This window comes from Artemia franciscana, chromosome 3, assembly GCF_032884065.1.
Source record: "Artemia franciscana chromosome 3, ASM3288406v1, whole genome shotgun sequence".
Classification (NCBI taxonomy): domain Eukaryota; kingdom Metazoa; phylum Arthropoda; class Branchiopoda; order Anostraca; family Artemiidae; genus Artemia; species Artemia franciscana.
Genome location: NC_088865.1, coordinates 34,283,820 through 34,303,909, shown reverse-complemented (window position 1 = coordinate 34,303,909; position 20,090 = coordinate 34,283,820). Strand labels below are relative to the sequence as shown.

Sequence of the window (20,090 nt, the reverse complement as noted above, 5' to 3'; positions counted from 1 at the left end):
ACGTAAAAAAAATAGCCATCTAAAAATTCGCATCAGATACATTTTGGGAAAATACGAGATGTAAGGGGGGGGGGAGTGGCATCCAACCTCGGATCATTCTGAATCTTAAAGATTCAGAACTAACTAGAAGTTAACTAGAATTTCGGTTTTCCAGTAAAATGAGCTCATTCTAACGTTTATACGATCACTCATTCTATATATACCTTATATGCCTCCAGGCCATAACTTATAACGTTTACTTGGAATAACCTGTGGGGGTTGTCAGCCTCAAAGACGCAATATCCAGACCTTTCATTTACGTTGAACAAAATGACTATATCAAAATTTTGATTGGTTGTGTTTGGGGAAACGCTGGGCGTTGAAACGAATTAGCTGTCCTCCAATCACTGTCAAACATTGAAAAGGCAGTAGCCCTTTCAATTTTCAATCAAATAAGCTCTTTTTTGAAGTTTCTACGACAACAAATGGTCATCTAAAAATTTCTATCAGATGCATTTCAGGAAAATAAGGTGTGTATGTGTTGGGGGGGCGGCTATCTACCCTTTAATTACACTGAATATCAAAAACGGCACTAAAACTTCTGATTAGCAATCCAATTAGCCCCCCTCTGAAGTTAGTAAGATTACTCTTTGTATATAAGCCTTAAATGCCCCCAGGGCATAACTTACAACCCTTTACTGAGGGGGTTGTTATCCTCAAAGACACAATTTCCAGATCTTTCAACGACCTTGAACAAAATGGTTATCTAAAAATTTTGATTGAATGTCTTTGGGGAAATGGTGGGGGTGAGAGAGGGTTAGTTGCCTTCCAATCACTTTTGGCAATTAAAAAGGGCATTAGGCCTTTCAAATTTCAGTTGAATGAGCCCTTTTCAAAGTTTCTACGACAACTTCTTTGACGCAAAGTGCCCTGGTCTAAAAAAGATAAAACAATAATAAATAACACATTGTGCCCACATTGCTATTTACTTGGGCAGCGCTGCTTACGATACCGTTGAAGCTGTAAAATCTTTCACGTATCTTGGATTCGTCATCACGGACAACGGATCTATCAAAGCTGAAATTCAGTCCCCTATCACGAAAGTCACCTCGATCATGGCCCGACTCTCTCACTCCGTCTGGTCAAAGCCCGGCGTTACCCGCAGAACAAAGATGCGTATTTACAACACCACTGTAAACCGAGTTCTTCTCTATTGTGTTGAGACCTGGCCTGCTGCTGTCTTTGTCAGAAACACCATATACCTGGCTCAAACCGAGTTTCTCAGACGAATCAAATGGATTAACTAGCATGACTTCGTCTCCAATTCGTCACATTTTCTAGAAATATTTTATCACCATTTTTCTTTGTTTTCGTACAAAGTGTTAGTTTGCCAGATATTGAAGGTCAGCAAAAAAATAATCTGAATGGAGTTTTAAATTGATACATAACTCCTCTAATGTCAAAATACAACTAATCGAGCCTAACCTCAATCTATTGAATAAATATTCAAAAATAGAATGCACGGGTTCTTTAATACATTAAATAAAAAAACAAGTTTTTTTAAATGAAAGTAAGGAGCGACATTAAAACTTAAAACGAACAGAAATTACTCCGTATGTGAAAGGGGTTTTTCCTCCTCGACACCCCGCTCCTTACGCTAAAGTTTTTTATTGTTTTAAAAAGTAGAGTTGTGTCAAAAAATCAAAAGGAGGAAAAGCCCCTTTCATATACGGAGTAATTTCTGTTCGTTTTAAGTTTTAATGTCGCTCCTTACTTTCATTTCAAAAAACTGGTTTTTTATTTAATTTCTGAAAGTTTTTGAATTAATGCATGTCTGATTTTGGCTCTCCGTGCATAAATTATTAAAATGAAATTTGCATATTAATTCTTTTTTTGGCTAAATGGCTTTCTCTTAGTTTTGATCAGACGATTTTGAGAAATAAGGAGGGGGGAGGTGGCCTAGTTGCCCTCCAATTTTTCGGTTACTTAAAAAGGCAACTAGATCTTTTAATTTTTAACGAACGTTTTTATTAGTAAACAAAATACGTAACTTAAGAATTAACTTACGTTAAAACAAACTTTTATATTCTTATATTTTTGATTATATATATGAGAGGGTTGGTCCCCTCGTAAATACCTTGCTCTTCACACTAAATTTTGTTTTGTCCCAATTCTTTAAGAATGACCCCTGAATCAGAAAGGCCGTAGAATAAATAGGTGAAATTACTTAAAAAAATTTTAGCATAAAGAGCGAAGTATTTATCTCCCCCTAAATACCTCACTTTTTATGCTAAAGTATTTTTAGAAACCCTCATATGCGTAATAATCTCTGTTGTTTTAAGTTTTAATGATTCTCCTTACTTTCAATTGAAAAAACTTTTTCATGTTTATATTTTCATTGTTTTTTTTTTTATAGTAATGCTAGAAAGTCCTGCACCCTTTTCATTGAATTTCTCTTCCCCCATGAAATATTCCTCCAAGGAAAGATCCTCCCATATAGCCCCCTCCCCTGAACCCCACACCCAAACCAAAAAAATCCCCTTGATAACGTCGGTACACTTCCCAGTAAGTATTACTGTATGTAAACATTGGTCAAAGTTTGTAACTTGCAGCCCCTCTCCCAGGGACTGTGGGGGTAAGTCATCCCCAAATACATAGTTATTATTGTTTTCGACTATGCGGAACAAAATGGCTATCTCAAAGTTTTGATCCGTTGACTTCGGGAAAAAAATGAGCGTGGGCGGGGGCCTAGGTGCCCTCCAATTCTTTGGTCACTTAAAAAGGGCAATAGAACTTTTTATTTCCGTTAGAATGAGCCTCTTGCAACACTCTAGGACCACTTGGTCGATACGATGACCCCTGGAAAAAAAAAAAAAAAAAATAAACACGCACCCGTGATTTGTCTTCTGGCAAAAAATACGTAGATTGGACCTTGAAATTTTTTCTTTAGGATTCTCTGATGCGCTGAATGCGATGGTGCGATTTTCGTTAAGATCCTATGACTTTTAGGGGGTGTTACCCCCTATTTTCCAAAATAAGGCAAATTTTCTCAGGCTCGTAACTTCATGACAAAGACTAAATTTGATGAAACGTATATATTTAAAATCAGCATAAAAATCCAATTCTTTTGATATATCTTTTAGCATCGAAATTCCGTTTTTTAGAGTTTCGTTTACTATTGAGCCGGGTCGCTCCTTACTACAGTTCGTTACCACGAACGGTTTGATTCCCATATTCGATTAATTTTCACTCTAATTGTTATGGAAATATTCCAACCCGCTTGGAAGTGCGTCAAGGCGGTGTTCTTTCACCGTATCTTTTCAGTATTTGTATCCGCAGTGTGTTATACAAAATAATGCCCTTTCTTTTTTGTAATTTGGTAATCTCTCTTGTATTGCATATGCGGATGATATACTTCTAGATCTAGCCGTTCTAGATCTAGCCTCTCGAATTCCGTATCATCTATTTCAAAACATTTCAAAACTGTTGGTCTGTCATTGAATATTGATAAGTGTGAGTACCTAGTCTTTAATGCAAAGTCTATGCCCATTTGAAATCCGCGTTCTAACTTCTCCATCCATTGTGTCTCTGATTTGCGGCGGTCAAGCATTCATATTTATTGGAATCTACTAGCTTTTAGGATCAATATTGTACGGCATATTAAAGAAAACTTAAAGCGGGTTATGGTAAAATAGTAGCTAACCGTGGTCATTATTATTGAAAAGCGCTTGCATTGCTATACACTAGTTTTTGCGACCATTCAATACTTTTCCTATCTGGTATTTCACCTATCCTGAAAAAAGACAAGATCTGGCTGAATTGTGTATATTATATTTCCGCTATTGTAAGTTTCTGTTTCATTTACCCCGGTCTTATAGGAAAAAGAAAATAATTCGGTATTTCGGGGCTTCTGACATTATTACTCTTTTGCGGAAGTTAGGCTCAAAATTAGAAAAGGATTATATTTTTTTCTCTGAGCCCCTTCCACCTCCTAGTTTGTTTATTTTCCCGTTAGTTTTCACCTGTTTTCGCTTTATAGTTGTGTTATCTCATAGCAGTTCTTTCGTTAGTTGAGTTATGGTTGTGGTATATATGTTTTATCGCTCGTAGAGTTGTGTTATTTTCAAATTATACTCCATAATAGAGAGGCTCCGAACACCCAGCATTGTATATTAAACTCTGAATTTGACGTTTTTTTCTAACGTGACCAGATTCGTCCTGCGCCCTGCGCCCTTTTCATTGAATTTTTCTTCCCCCTTGACATATTTCTCCAAGGAAAGATCCTCCCACATAGCCCCCTCCCCTCAACCCTACCTCCAAAACCAAAAAAATCCCCCTGAAAACGTCTGTACTCTTCCCAATAACCATTATTATATGTAAACACTGGTCGAAGTTTGTAACTTGCAGCCCCTCCCCCAGGGACTGTGGGGGAGTAAGTCATCCCCAAAGACATGGTTATTATGGTTTTCGACTATGTTGAACAAAATGGCTATCTCAAAATTTTGATTCGTTGACTTTGGGAAAAAGATTAGCGTGGGAGGGGGCCTAGATGCCCTCTATTTTTTTGGTCACTTAAAATGGGCACTAGAACTTTTCATTTCCGTTAAAATGAGCCCTCTTGCGACATTCTAGGATCACTTAGTCGATACGATGACCCCTAGGAAAAAAAAACAAAAAACGAACAAATAAACACGCACCCGTGATTTGTCTTCTGGCAAAAAATACAAAATTCCACATTTTTGTAGATAAGAGCTTGAAACTTCTACAGTAGGGTTCTCTGATACGCTGAATCTGATGGTTTCATTTTCAGTAAGATCCTACTACTTTTAGGGGGCGTTTCCCCCTATTTTCCTAAATAAGGCAAATTTTCTCAGGCTCGTAACTTTTGACGGGTAAGACTAAGCTTGATGAAATTTATATATTTAAAATCAGCATTAAAATGCGATTCTTTTGATGTAGCTATTGATATCAAAATTCAATTTTTTAGAGTTTTGGTTACTATTGAGCCGGATCGCTCCTTACTACAGTTCGTTACCACGAACTGTTTGATTTGAAAATGTTTCTGGTAAAGATTGACAGCTATAACCAGAAATGAGCAAATACGTTTGGCTTACCGTTGCTCTAAAAGGAGAGGGAAGTATTAATTAAATCCTATTGAAACTAAACAATTTCTTAGTAGGTGAATTTGAATTTAGGGGATGATTCTACTAAACAAATTATTATTGTTTAGCTTTGTAGGGAAGAATCAAAACTTGGACTTATTTCAAAACCTACCAGTTCACGAATTAACCAAATATCTGAAAATATTTGATTTCGTTATTTTCTTCGTCGATTTTTATTTAGTCAGATAACTTAGATAGCAGATTACTCATAAATCGTCAACTGACTAGCAGAAATCGAAGGCCACATCCATCGGTAGAGGGGGGGTCGGTTAGTGTCAGAATGTTTTCGTTTCTTTGAGACAACTCTAACCTCAGCAAACAAATCGATTTCTTGTACAACAATTACCATATTACGAAAAAAACAAAACAAAAAACAACTGACATTTTAACTTTTTGGTTTACCGAAAACCCAAAAATTAGAAAGCGTCTTGTAATGACATGTAAGGCTAAGGACATTTTCCGGCGACAAAAAAAGCTATAAAACCTTTTTTGCACAATCAAAGCAAAAAATATTACTTTTGCAATGACAAAAAACATATTAGTTCTCTTTCCAACGACAAATTATAAAAAGACAAATTTGTCAATGCTCTTTTGGTGATTGTAAAAAAAAATCCTTGACACAAAAACTAAAGAAAAGCAAAATTTTTATTTAACGTGGCAGATTGATATGAAACATTGTCATCTTAATTTGGGAATGTCTCTACCAAATCTGTTATTTTTGACTCGCCTTTAACTTTTTCTTGACCCGAGGAAAAAAAATCAAACGTAATTGTTTTTCAATTAGGATTATTTTATAGAGGTTTGAAGAAAAATTTAATGAAAATTGGTGAATTTGCGACATCCATGTTACTTCTGAAGTGGCTACTTGAACTAAATACTAGCCTTTCAAAACAGCTCCTCTAATCTTGGTTAATATGCCCTTAATTTTTAGCCACCATATGTCAGGTTACTTTGATTGACTGTTTTCTTTTGCTATTACTCTTCTAATCTCTGAGCTAATGGCTAATATATTATTTCTTAAAATCAAGAAATACTAAATTAATAATCAATGTTAATAGAAAATACGCACTAGGATTTTTTTTTGTTTATTATAGTAAACTTGGTGAATTAAAGGTAGGAAACTTCAATCAAATAAACAGGTTTTTTTTTACCAACCGAAACGTTAATGCCATTTCTATGCTTATGGCAAGTTAAGCCAGATTTTACCGGTTTAGTAATTGAAAATTGATGTGATATTTTCTAACTCCTGCTAATCAACATCTCACAATAGGAGATGTTCTATGGGTCCAGGTGATTCGTAATTTCTGTGATCAATATTCCTGAGTCTTAAGCCGTTCTTGTGTTTATAACAACATCTTATAAAAGCACGAAACAACTGCAGATTACTACAAGAGATTAAATAAAAAAAAACTAGTTTTTTTAAATGAAAGTAAGGAGCGACATTAAAACTTAAAACGAACAGAAATTACTCCGTATATGAAATGGGTTGTCCCCTCCGCAGTCCCTCGCTCTTTAGGCTAAAGTTTTTAATTGTTTTAAAAAGTAGAATTGTGGCAAAGAGTCAAACTTTAGCGTAAAGAGCGAGGGACTGCGGAGGGGACAACCCATTTCATATACGGAGTAATTTCTGTTCGTTTTAAGTTTTAATGTCGCTCCTTACTTTCATTTAAAAAAACTAGTTTTTTTTTATTTAATTTCTGAACGTTTTTGAATTAATGCATGTTTGATTTTGGCTCTCCGCACATAAATTATTGAAATGAAATTAGTATATTAATTTTTTTTTGGCTAAAACGTCTGTACACTTCCCAATAACCATTACTATATGTAAACACTGGTCAAAGTTTGTAACTTGCAGCCCCTCCCCCAGGAATTGTGGGGGAGTAAGTCATTCCCAAAGACATAGTTATTATGGTTTTCGACTATGCGGAACAAAATGGCTATCTTAAAATTTTAATCTGTTGACTTTTGGAAAAAAATTAGCGTGGGAGGGGGCCTATTTGCCCTCCAATTTTTTATCACTTAAAAGGGCACTAGAACTTTTCATTTCCGTAAGAATGAGCCCTCTTGCGACACTCTAAGACCACCTGGTCGATACGATGACCCCTGGGGAAAAGAAAAAAACAACAACAAACAAACAAATAAACACGCACCCGTGATTTGTCTTCTTGCAAAAAATATGAAATTCCACATTTTTTTAGATAGGAGCTTGAAATTTTTGCTATAGAGTTCTCTGATATGCCGAATGCGATAGTGTGATTTTCGTTAAGATTTTATGACTTTTAGGGGATGTTTCCCCCTTTTTTCCAAAATAGGGCAAATTTTCTCAGGCTCGTAACTTTGATGACAAAGACTAAATTAATTGGAACTTATATATTTAGAATCAGCGTGAAAATTCGATTCTTTTGATGTATCTTTTAGCATCAAAATTCCGTTTTTTAGAGTTCCGTTTACTATTGAGCCGGGTCGCCCTTACTACAGTTCTTTACCACGAACTGTTTGAAAAGAAAATAATTCGGTATTTCGGGGCTTCTGACATTATTACTCCTTTGCGGAAGTTAGGCTCAAAATTGAAAAATGATTATATTTTTTCTCTGGGCCCCTTCCACCTCTTAGTTCGTTTATTTTCCCGTTAGTTTTCACCTGTTTTCGCTTTATAGTTGTGTTATCTCTTAGCAGTTCTTTCGTTAGTTGAGTTATGGTTGTGGTATATATGTTTTATCGCTCGTATAGTTGTGTTATTTTCAAATTATACTCCATAATAGAGAGGCTCCAAACACCCAGCATTGTATGTTAAGCTCTGAATTTGACGTTTTTTTCTAACGTGACCAGATTCGTCCTGCGCCCTTTTCATTGAATTTTTTCCCCCATGGCATATTTCTCCAAGGAAAGATCCTCCCACATAGCCCCCTCCCTCAACCCTACCCCCAAAACCAAAAAAATCCCCCTGAAAACGTCTGTACACTTCCCAATAACCATTATTATATGTAAAAACTGGTTGAAGTTTGTAACTTGCAGCCCCTCCCCCAGGAACTGTGGGGGAGTAAGTCACCCCCAAATACATAGTTATTATGATTTTCGACTATGCTGAACAAAATGGCTATCTCAAAATTTTGATCCGTTGACTTTAGGAAAAAAATGAGCGTGGGAGGGGGCCTAGATGCCCTCCAATTTTTTTGGTCACTTAAAAAGGGCACTAGAACTTTTCATTTACGTTAGAATGAGCCCTCTTGCGACATTCTAGGACCACTTGGTCGATACGATGACCCCTGGGGAAAAAAAAAAACAACAAAAAAACAAACAAATAAACACGCACCCGTGATTTGTCTTCTGGCAAAAAATGCAAAATTCCACATTTTTGTAGATAGGAGCTTGAAACTTCTACAGTAGGGTTCTCTGATACGCTGAATCTGATGGTTTCATTTTCAGTAAGATCCTACTACTTTTAGGGGGCGTTTCCCCCTATTTTCCTAAATAAGGCAAATTTTCTCAGGCTCGTAACTTTTGACGGGTAAGACTAAGCTTGATGAAATTTATATATTTAAAATCAGCATTAAAATGCGATTCTTTTGATGTAGCTATTGATATCAAAATTCAATTTTTTAGGGTTTTGGTTACTATTGAGCTGGATCGCTCCTTACTACAGTTCGTTACCACGAACTGTTTGATCCCCATCGGTATTCCCTCAAGACAGAGAGTTTTTTGATTTAGTTTAACATTTCTCTCAACTTCCGGTGAAAGTTCCCACTTAATACTCTTAAATGTTGCCGAGTTATTGCATATATGCCGTATTGACTTTCATAATGCATTTAATGTCTCCTGAATTAGTTCAATATACCTCTCGATATTCACTCGAAATTTTTACTTAATACTGTTAGTTGTTCTTGAAATGTTATAAATGCGCCCTTTTTTTTACCTTTATGTTCACAGTTGCTTTTGACTTTGTTGTACAATGTTTGTTTATTCCCTGAAAGTTTCTACTGTGGTCCATGGAACTTCCTGAGATACTGTCAATATGTCTTTTTGGCACCCTTGATGCACATAGTGCGTTTTGATTTTGATCAGTACCATCTGTACAACTATCTGAAAGTCGCCTTAATACCCTAAGAAGTTGTTGATATATTTTTGATATGCCCTTTTTTCAACCTGAATGCAGGTAGTATCTTATTGTTGAATTCAATTTGCTCTCTGATCATTCCTTGAAAGTTAAACTTGATATCAAAAGCTGTTCGTGACATGTTGCGGATACTGTCTTCTTACAATTTGTTCGGGATTTATCTCAACATGCACCGAAGGTTTCAGCTTTATACTTTAAGCAATTCTTGTTATATTATATCAACTTTAAGCGATTCTTGTTATATTATAGGTTCATCATTTTGACGAAATGGATGCAAATAGTGTCTTTCGATTTAGTTTAGAATCCTCCCCCCGCATCCTCTGAAAGCGTCTACTAAATACTCTTATCCGCTCTTGATATTTTGCAGACGCGCCCTTTCGACTACTTAGGTGTATATAGTATACTTAGATTTTGTTCGACACCCTCCTCACCAATGATTGAAGGTTTCAACTTAATACCCTTAAAAATTACTAAGATATTGGAGATGTGCTCTTTTGACTACCTGGATGCACATATATTCTTATGATTCAATTCGATTTTCTTCTCCACCTTCTCCTTAAAGTTTAAACTAAAAACCCCTAGCTGCTCAGTTATTGTATACTAGCCATTTTGACAGTCATTATATTAGTCTACTTTTAGTCTACTTTCATGTTTAATTCCTGGTCTGACATGTTGAGAGCCAAAATAATTGGACAATATCAACGCGGTAGCTCCCGAAAATGTCTGGGACAGCACTGCAACGCAACTGCGACCATGACTGGGGTCTCATTCGGAACCGGTTTTAGACTGATTGGAAACCAGTAACATCTGGATTGCCTCGTGGGTTGGACCTCACTTCCTCAAGGCCATGGTCACACAACAGTTGCATGCGCAATCAGTTAGCAATTATAGTCTCAAAACAGTTGCCCCATGGCCGCTGGGCCTTAGTTGCTCCTGAGCCGTTCTTGATAGTGCAAATGTGTCTTTCTTACGACCTTGTTACACGTAGTACACCTTCCTGACTCTCATACAGTTCACCACCCTTCTCACCATACCCCAAGACCTCACTAAATTTGATTTCCAAGGATTTCAATAAAAGGGGTACCAGAATTGATAATAAGTAAAATACGCTTAGCTACATATATATATATATATATATATATATATATATATACTAGCTGTTGGGGTGGCGCTTCGCGCCACCCCAACACCTAGTTGGTGGGGCGCTTCGCGCCCCCCCAAGCCCCCCCGCGCGCGTAAGTCGTTACGCGCCATATTAGTTATGCGCCATTGTAGTTGTGTCCCTGTGTCCCACCTGTGAATATAGATAGATTTATATATGTGTTTCAAACTACGCAAAAATTGCGAATAAACAACATTCTTGGCTTTCCCATTGTCTGTGCATATGCAAAGCCGTATGTACTAATAATGACGTCATATGCAAACGCTCTTTTTACAAACAAACAAACATGCATCCACATAACTCGTTTTTATATAGATAGATACAATACAAATTAACTGCGTAAAACTTGCGAATAAACAACATTCTTCGCTGTCCAATTGTCGCTGCAAATAAACACATTGTCAGGTTTACCGACCCTCGAACATGCAACGTACAATTGTCCATGGGAAAAACAATCAGGATTAAGATCTATACCACATTTTTCTAATGATTGACCTAGAGCTTTGTTATTGGTGATTGCAAATACTAATCGAATTGGGAATTGCAATCTTTTAAATTGAAAAAGCAGATCCGTTGGAATCATGGGAATGCGAGGAATAAGAACAGCCTCACCCTCATAAGGCCCTGTCAAGATTGTGGCCTCTATTAGGTTTTCCATTGTTTTTTTTTACGGCAAGTCGCGTGCCATTGCAAAGCTTTGGTGGGTTGATATTTCTTAAAAGTATTATTGGTACGCCTATTTTTAGTTGTAGCACGTGTGGTGGAAACCCTGAAGGATCTATGGAATTTAAAAATTCAGATGGATAATTAACCGCTTCATTTGGTTCCAAAACTGTGTCGACTGACTTGTAAAGGACTGCCTGGTCTCGAATCTTGTTGAAAACAATATTGTTGATTTCGTGGACGTCTATATTTTTGGGTGCGAGAATCGCTCTTTCACTTAGCCATTTATTATTTTTATAATTTTTTAGAATATTCGGAAATACTTTTTCAATCAATTCATTTTTGGACGTCACTAAATTACAGAAATCAGCAGGTAATTGTATACGTCCTGAAATTGAGTCTACTGTTTGACCAGAGTCATCGTTTTGCAATCGGACACGCATATTTGTAGTTAATTTTAATATTTTTACGTGTGCCTATAAATTAGAATTTTTTAGGCAAGCATTCATTTCGTCTGCAGGAGTTAAACTACGTAAAAATTGCGAATATACAACATTCTTGGCTTTCCCATTGTCTCTGCATATACAAAGCCGTATGTACTAATAATGACATCATATGCAAACGCTCTTTTTACAAACAAACAAACATGTATACATACAACTCGTTTTTATATAGATAGATAGATAGATAGATAGATAAAATACAAATTAACTGCGTAAAACTTGCGAATATACAACATTCTTCGCTGTCCAATTGTCGCTGCATATAAATAGATTGTCAGGTTTACCGACCCTCGAACATGCAACGTACAATTGTCAATGGGAAAAACAATCAGTATTAAGATCTATACTACATTTTTCTAATGATTGACCTCGAGCTTTGTTAATGGTGATTGCAAATGCTAATCGAATTGGGAATTGCAATCTTTTAAATTGAAAAGGCAGATCCGTTGGAATCTTGGGAATGCGAGGAATAAGAACAGCCTCACCCTCAAAAGGCCCTGTCAAGATTGTGGCCTCTATTAGGTTTTCCATTGTTTTTTTTACGGCAGGTCGAGTGCCATAGCAAAGCTTTGGTGGGTTTATATTTCTTAAAAGTATTATTGGTAGGCCTATTTTTAGTTGTAGCACGTGTGGTGGAAACCCTGAGAATAATATCTCGAGGTAAAAACTGATCACCGACCATAACGATGGCCACTTCGTCGATAGTTGGAGCATTGTATCTACGCACATGTTGGCCAGGAGGCGTTTTGTCAGCGGAAATAACAATTTTATGCGTATAAGTAGGCATCAAATCGATGGCTGTTTTGAACAGACGCACTAAATTATTATTTTCGTGGAAAAGATGTTGTAATTGGGAAACGATTGTCCTTTCAATGTTGGGAGAAATTTCGCAACGTGCATTCAATTCAGAATTTCTATCACTGATGAAGTACAATTGTAAAAATTTATGATTCTCGCCTGAGAATGGTAGAAGAGACCCTGCTCTATGATAAATTTGCCCTTTTACTTTGAAAGTAGACATAAATTGATCTGGATTTTCAATTTGGGCTCCAAACGACGTCCAAACGAAACATGAGTTGTATTTTCTGATTCATTTATATTCCTTATGTCCCGGTGTCCCGGTCGTCATTTATATCCCCCTGTTTTATATCCCGCTTATTTTTCAGTTTTTTCCTTTTTTTAGTTTTTTTTTTACTTTTTTAGTTCTTTTAGTTTTTACGTTTTTTAGTTTTTTTTAGTTTTTTAGATGAATTTTTTTTTTAGTTTTTTACCTTTTTTTCTTTTTAGTTTTTATTGGTTTTTACCTTTTTTTAGCTTTTTATCTTTTTTATTTTTTTTTATTTTTATTTTTAATTTTATTAGTATTCTTTTTCTCTTCTATTTTTCATTTTTCCTTTTTTTTTAGTTTTTTTTAGTTTTTAGTTTTTTAAGTTTTTTCCTTTTTTTAGTTTCTTTAGTTTTTTTAGTTTTTCGGCTTTTTTATTTTTTTATTAGTTTTTAGTTTTTTTTTGTAGTTTTTGCCTTTTTTTAGTTTTTTCAGTTTTTTTTTTAGTTTTTAGTTTTTTACCTTTTTTAGCCTAACCAGGATTTGAACCTGGGACCTTCATTCTCCGTTCTGACACCCTCTCTCACCGAGTGACTACTCCAGCATGTTCATTTTGGTGTTTTAAATGGTATATTATTAACCAAATTAATGTGTTTTACAATATACTAAGCATCGTCATAACAAAAATGACGGCAACTAATTTCATGACGTCAGCCGAAACATGACGTCACCTGATCCACAGATCCACAGACCCACAGACAGACAGACAACTTATTTTATATATATATATATATATATATATATATATATATATATATATTGCATAATATTTTAGTTCTTCATCACTTTTTCGATGGTTTTATCTCCGTGGGGCTCTTAGAAAATGTAAATTTTTAAATCACACCTTATCTACCCATGAAAGTTTTTGCCCAGAAAATTTCTTTTCCGCCAAAAACTAATCCATGCTACCCCCGCCCCTCCTTAGGTAGTGCTCATTTTCACATTGAGCATTTATCTTGTATTGACTAATGCAGTTTTAAGGAACACATTTGTATCTGTGCTTTTCCTATATTAAATAAAAAAAAAAGTTTTTTTAAATGAAAGTAAGGAGCGACATTAAAACTTAAAACGAACAGAAATTACTCCGTATATGAAAGGGGCTTTTCCTCCTCGACATCCCGCTCCTTGCGCTAAAGTTTGATTCTTTCTCGCAACTCTACTTTTTAAAACAATAAAAAACTTTAGCGTAAGGAGCGGGGTGTCGAGGAGGGAAAGCCCCTTTCATATACGGAGTAATTTCTGTTCGTTTTAAGTTTTAATGTCGCTCCTTACTTTCATTTCAAAAAACTTGTTTTTTTATTTAATTTCTGAAAGTTTTTGAATTAATGCATGTCTGATTTTGGCTCTCCGTACATAAATTATAAAAATGAAATTTGCATATTAATTATTTTTTTGGCTAAATGGCTTTCTCTTAGTTTTGATCAGACGATTTTGAGAAATAAGGGGTGGGGAAGGAGGTCTAATTGCCCTCCAATTTTTCGGTTGCTTAAATAGGCAACTAGATCTTTTATTTTTAACGAACGTTTTTATTAGTAAAAAAAAATACGTAACTTAAGAATTAACTTAAGAATTTTTTGATTATATATATGAGGGGGTTGGTCCCCTCGTTAATACCTCGCTCTTCACACTAAATCTTGGTTTATCCCAATTCTTTAATTATGAACCCTGAATCAGAAAGGCCGTAGAATAAATAGTTGAAATTATTTAAAAAAAATTTTAGCATAAAGAGCGAAGTATTTATCTCCTCCTAAATACCTCGCTCTTTATGCTAGAGTATTTTTAGAACCCCTCATATGCGTAATAATCTCTGTTCGTTTTAAGTTTTAATGCTTCTCCTTACTTTCAATTGAAAAAACTTTTTCATGTTTACATTTTCATTGGTTTTTTTTATAGTAATGCTAGAAAGTCCTGCGCCCTTTTCATTGAATTTCTCTTCCCCCATGAAATATTCCTCCAAGGAAAGATCCTCCCATATAGCCCCCTCCCCTGAACCCCACACCCAAACCAAAAAAATCCCCCTGAAAACGTCGGTACACTTCCCAATAACCATTACTGTATGTAAACATTGGTCAAAGTTTATAACTTGCAGCCCCTCCCCCAGGGACTGTGGGGGGTAAGTCATCCCCAAAGACATAGTTATTATGGTTTTCGACTCTACGGAACAAAATGGCTATCTCAAAATTTTGATCCGTTGACTTTGGGAAATTAATTAGCGTGGGAGGGGGCCTAGGTGCCCTCCAATTTTTTTGGTCACTTAAAAAGGGCACTAGAACTTTTCATTTCCGTTAGAATGAGCCCTCTTGCAACATTCTAGGACAACTGGGTCGATACGATCACCCCTGGGGGAAAAAAAAAACAAAAAAAACAAAAAAACAAAAAAACAAATAAACACGCATCCGTGATCTGCCTTCTGGCAAAAAATGCAAAATTCCACATTTTTGTAGATAGGAGCTCGAAACTTCTACAATAGGGTTCTCTGATACGCTGAATCTGATGGCGTGATTTTCGTTAAGATTCTATGACTTTTAGGGGGCGTTTCCCCCTATTTTCTAAAATAACGCAAATTTTCTCAGGCTCGTAACTTTTGATGGGTAAGACTAAACTTGATGAAACTTATATATTTAAAACCAGCATTGAAATGCGATTCTTTTGATATAGCTATTGGTATCAAAATTCCATTTTTTAGAGTTTTGGTTACTATTGAGCCGGGTCGCTCCTTACTACAGTTCGTTACCACGAACTGTTTGATTAAATAAATGCGTCACAAATTAGTTTGTAAAACAGCATAAAATAGGTAATTGAATGTATTTAAGGACATAAATAAGGCACTTGAACATATTTAAAAACATAAATCCATTTAGGAATTGACCGGATGGAGGGCCGGAATCCTCTGGAGAACAACGTGGCTATAAAGGTGGCTGGAAGGCGTGACACCTGCGATGAGCCGGGGTCAGTTGAAAGCAAGTAAAACAGTAGTATAATATTGAACATTTTTAAAACGATTTTGCTTTGCGCAAAAAATATATATAAGTAAAACATAAAAGGACTAGAAAGTGACTAGGAAAAAACGACAAAAAACTGTTGATCTGGAAACTGTTGGGATAGAAAAAACGGGGCCTTCTTCCCCCAACAAATGAAGATTCTCCAGACCGAAACGCCTTCTATACTCGAAATGTATGTCTTGATCTAAAATAAGATTTGAATCAGATGTATTCTTAAAGAACTTTAAAACTTTATTGTTAAGATCGAGGAATGAGGAAGGGGAAGTCCCCTTCAAATACGGAATTACTTCCGTTAATTTAAATCTTAAGGTTGTTTCTTAATTTTAGCTGAAAAACTTGGAATTATGAACGGGTAGCGGGCGGGCATTTTTAATCGTTAAAAAATATTTATTTTTTATTTTTAAGGAGTTTTTATTCTTGAATTATTTGCCAAAGATTTTCAAACAGTTTTCAAAGGTCAGGTCTACAGAAATTTTATGATTCAATTTTCTGTCTTTTCGTTGGTGATTGTTGGATAACTCATTAAATGATCTCGTTCTTGTCTATGCTTGCTATTACTGCCGTTCTCCCTCCCTCTTTTCTCTGCATATTATTCTGTCTGTGTGATTCCCCATCTATCTCTATCTCTTTCTCCTCCCTCTCTCTCTATGCTTCTTCCTCTCTCACACCCACTCTATATCTCCCTCTAAGGAAAGTGCAAATTAGAAAAATTATTTTGCTATAGAAAATAGAAACATGAATCTAGGTTTCGATGGTTTGCAATCTCACACTTCAAAAGAATTGTTATTAAAAAGTCTCTAAACCTCCGGGAGAAATACACAGCTATTTTAATCTGTTTTTTTTTCGGGACTATTTGTCAATCGTGTGGGCTGCAGAAGAAGCTGTGGTTTCTTTCTTCAACATTAATCTTTTATTTATTATTAGTGTAGGAAGTTTGAAGACTGCTGGCAGGCAAATTGTAAAACAAGTGATGTATTTGCGCTTTGCGGCAAGGAAGGTAGCGAAAATGCTATTAGATGCAACCTTATGTGTTTATCTGCCCATATATGTTGCCAGATAGGTAATGCGTCGCAAATCCTCTTTCAAATAAATCCAGCTTATAACCTATGTTTGACTAGTTTATTTTACCTTTTATTTTCAACTGCCCCTTTTATTCTCTTTGTTTTCATTTCTTTATACAATATTTTCGTGTAATTTATTATAAATATAAAAATACATCAATGAATACTTGAGCAAGAACACAAAAAAATTGATTAGCATGAGACCAAATTAATGGATTTAGAAGAAGAGCTGGTTCAAGGCTTGTTATTTTTACCGCTTCAAAGCATCTAGTGAAGCCTTTGTGACCATCTGATTGGCTGATTTTGGATCTGACTTTGAAGTAGATTAGGAACTTGAACCTTCGTTAAACCTTGATTATGTGGAATCTGTGCATGTTGAACGATCTTATACGGGTTAAAATTAAAATTTTGAGGAATTGAATAAGGATAACGATTATAATGTTGAGGTAAGCCATTCAAAGTAGGGCTTCTATACGCTTCATGTACCGGTCTATTCAAGGGATGATTATTGGCTGGAAAGTGGTGGGAAGCTGGCTGCTGGATTCCTTGCATTATATTTGTTGCTGGTGGATGATATAATTGGCTTAAAGTTGTAGGATAGTTACGTACTCCAGTTTGTAAGCTGAAATAAAATAAAAAATAATTAATTACTTTTTGAATACGCAAAAAAAGACAAGATTGATTAGAGTCTTATAAAAAACATAGTGGCTTTAAAAAATGAGCAATTTTGTACAAAAGCCAGTGCAAACTAAGCTTTTGAAAATCAAGACTATGATACGTCCGAAAAAACAAATTTAATCTTATCTTATTATAATGTTTCTGTACGGCATTTTTCAACTCTGCGTCTATGATATATAAGATATCGAAAAAAATGTATCTAAAAATGAGATGAATATATGAGAAAAGTTAAGGCCGAATCACAAAGAGCTTATAGTAACTCTGAGAAATAGCTATTACTAATTTAAACCAATCAGAATGTTTCATAGAACGATTCAGTCAATCTGAAAAAAAAAATCTGATTGGCTCTAATTACCGTTATCTAAGTCTTGGTATTAGCAACGTCTTGTTGTGAATGGTACTTTAGCGGAAAAAAAGCACATAAATATATATACTATCTTTATAAGTGAGCAATAATTGTGTATGTATTTATTTATTTATTTTTTGTCGAGAATGGCTCCATACATTTTCGAAAAAATTGGCTTCCTGGGGTGTTCAGGCCTAAAAAACGATTTAGATAGTTCTAAAGTTTGAGAAAATCTGTTAAGAGTCTTAATTTTTGGAAGAAATATTTATATGAGTGATGTCATTTTCATACAACATCAGTATTGCAAAGACACTGTCTTTGCAATACTTGCAAAGTATATTTTAAATTGCTTAAAGAGTAAATTGAGCAAAAAACTGGTAATTGCAAATATATTTATATATATGTTGATAAGGAAGTTGAACAATTCAATAACCTTAAAAAAGGAAACCGAAACTATGAGGCTTAGTAGAAATCATTGTTAGAAATCGGACTTGCTGTAAAAATCAAACATCATTACCGAATATATTTGCTTATAAGTTATGTCTTTTTCAGACATGGAAAAAAGTTAAAAAATTTTTAAGTTCAGCTCAGAATCGCTAGAGCTATAATATAAACTGTAAAATTATTTACGGTGGCTGAGCAATAATTTTTTTTTAAATTCAAACTAGAGAAATACCTGCCAATTTTAAAATTATTTGTTTTTTTTTTCAAACAGTTCGTGGTAACAAACTGTAGTAAGGAGCGACCCGGCTCAATGGGACACCGGGACGCAAATAACGACTGGGATGTGTGTGTCGACTGACGTCATGTTTGTGGGTCGACTGATAACATGTTTTTCGACTATAAATGACGACTGGGACACAGGGACACAACTACAACGGGGACGCCGGGAGGCGCAGGGGGGTATATTAATGACGATGGGGACACAGGGAATGTTTGATTAGCAATCACCATCAACAAAGCTCAAGGGCAATCATTAGAATAATGAGGTATAGATCTGAATACGGATTGTTTTGCCCATGGACGATTATATGTTGCATGTTCAAGAGTCGGTAAACCTGACAATTTATTTATATGTACAGACAATTGGACAGCGAAGAATGTTGTATATTCGCAAGTTTTATGTAGTTAAAAACAATATATATATATATATATATATATATATATATATATATATATATATATATATATATATATATATATATATATATATATATATATATATATATATATATATATATATATATATATATAAATATATATATATATATATATATATATATATATATATATATATATATATATATATATATATATATATATATATATATATATATATATATATATATATATATATATATCTATATATCTATCTATATATATAAAAATAAGTTGTCTGTGGATCTGTGGATCGTGGATCAGGTGACGTCATGTTTCTGTGTCGGCTGACGTCATGAAATTAGTTGTCGTCATTTTTGTTATGACGATGCTTAGTATATTGTAAAACACATTAATTTGGTTAATAATATACCATTTAAAACACCAAAATGAACATGCTGGAGTAGTCACTCGGTGAGAGAGGGTGTCAGAACGGAGAATGAAGGTCCCAGGTTCAAATCCTGGTTAGGCTAAAAAAGGTAAAAAACTAAAAACTAAAAAAAAACTGAAAAAACTAAAAAAAGGCAAAAACTACAAAAAAAAATAAAAACTAATAAAAAAATAAAACAGCCGAAAAACTAAAAAAACTAAAGAAACTAAAAAAAGAAAAAAACTTAAAAAACTAAAAACTAAAAAAAAACTAAAAAAAAGGAAAAAACTGAAAAATAGAAGAGAAAAAGAAAACTAATAAAATTAAAAATAAACATAAAAAAAAATAAAAAAGATAAAAACTAAAAATAAAGTAAAAAGAAAAAACGAAAAAAAAATAAAAAAGCTAAAAAAAGGTAAAAACCAATAAAAAAGTAAAAAGAAAAAAGGTGAAAAACTAAAAAAAAATTTAATCTAAAAAACTAAAAAAAACTAAAAAGGTAAAAACTAAAAGAACTAAAAAAGAAAAAAAAACTAAAAAAAGGAAAAAAACTGAAAAATAAAGGAGAAAAAGAAAACTAAAAAAATATAAATAAAAGTAAAAAAACTAAAAAGATAAAAACTTCAAAAAAAAAACTAAAAAGAAAAAGAAAGAAACTAAAAAACCTAAAAAAAGGTCAAAACCAATAAAAAAAACTAAAAGGAAAAAAAGGGAAAAAATTAAAAATTTATTTCATCATATACCAATTCAAAAACGAATGTATACCGGGATGACGACCGGGACACAG

At 34.4% G+C, this 20,090-nt stretch overlaps 2 protein-coding genes across 3 annotated transcripts in view; both read right to left on the bottom strand.

Moving 5' to 3' along the window:
• The window catches only part of LOC136025205 (uncharacterized), a 222,393-nt gene that overhangs the window by 57,112 nt on the left and 145,191 nt on the right, over nucleotides 1-20,090 (bottom strand). The window lies entirely within an intron of this gene.
• Nucleotides 16,866-20,090, bottom strand: part of LOC136025206 (uncharacterized) — a 248,249-nt gene continuing 245,024 nt past the window's right edge. For both annotated transcript variants that reach the window (XM_065701012.1, XM_065701013.1), the window contains one exon: nucleotides 16,866-17,373. In XM_065701012.1, coding sequence (XP_065557084.1) covers nucleotides 17,019-17,373 — 355 coding nt within the window. In that variant the 3' untranslated portion in view covers nucleotides 16,866-17,018. The remainder of the gene's footprint in view (nucleotides 17,374-20,090) is intronic.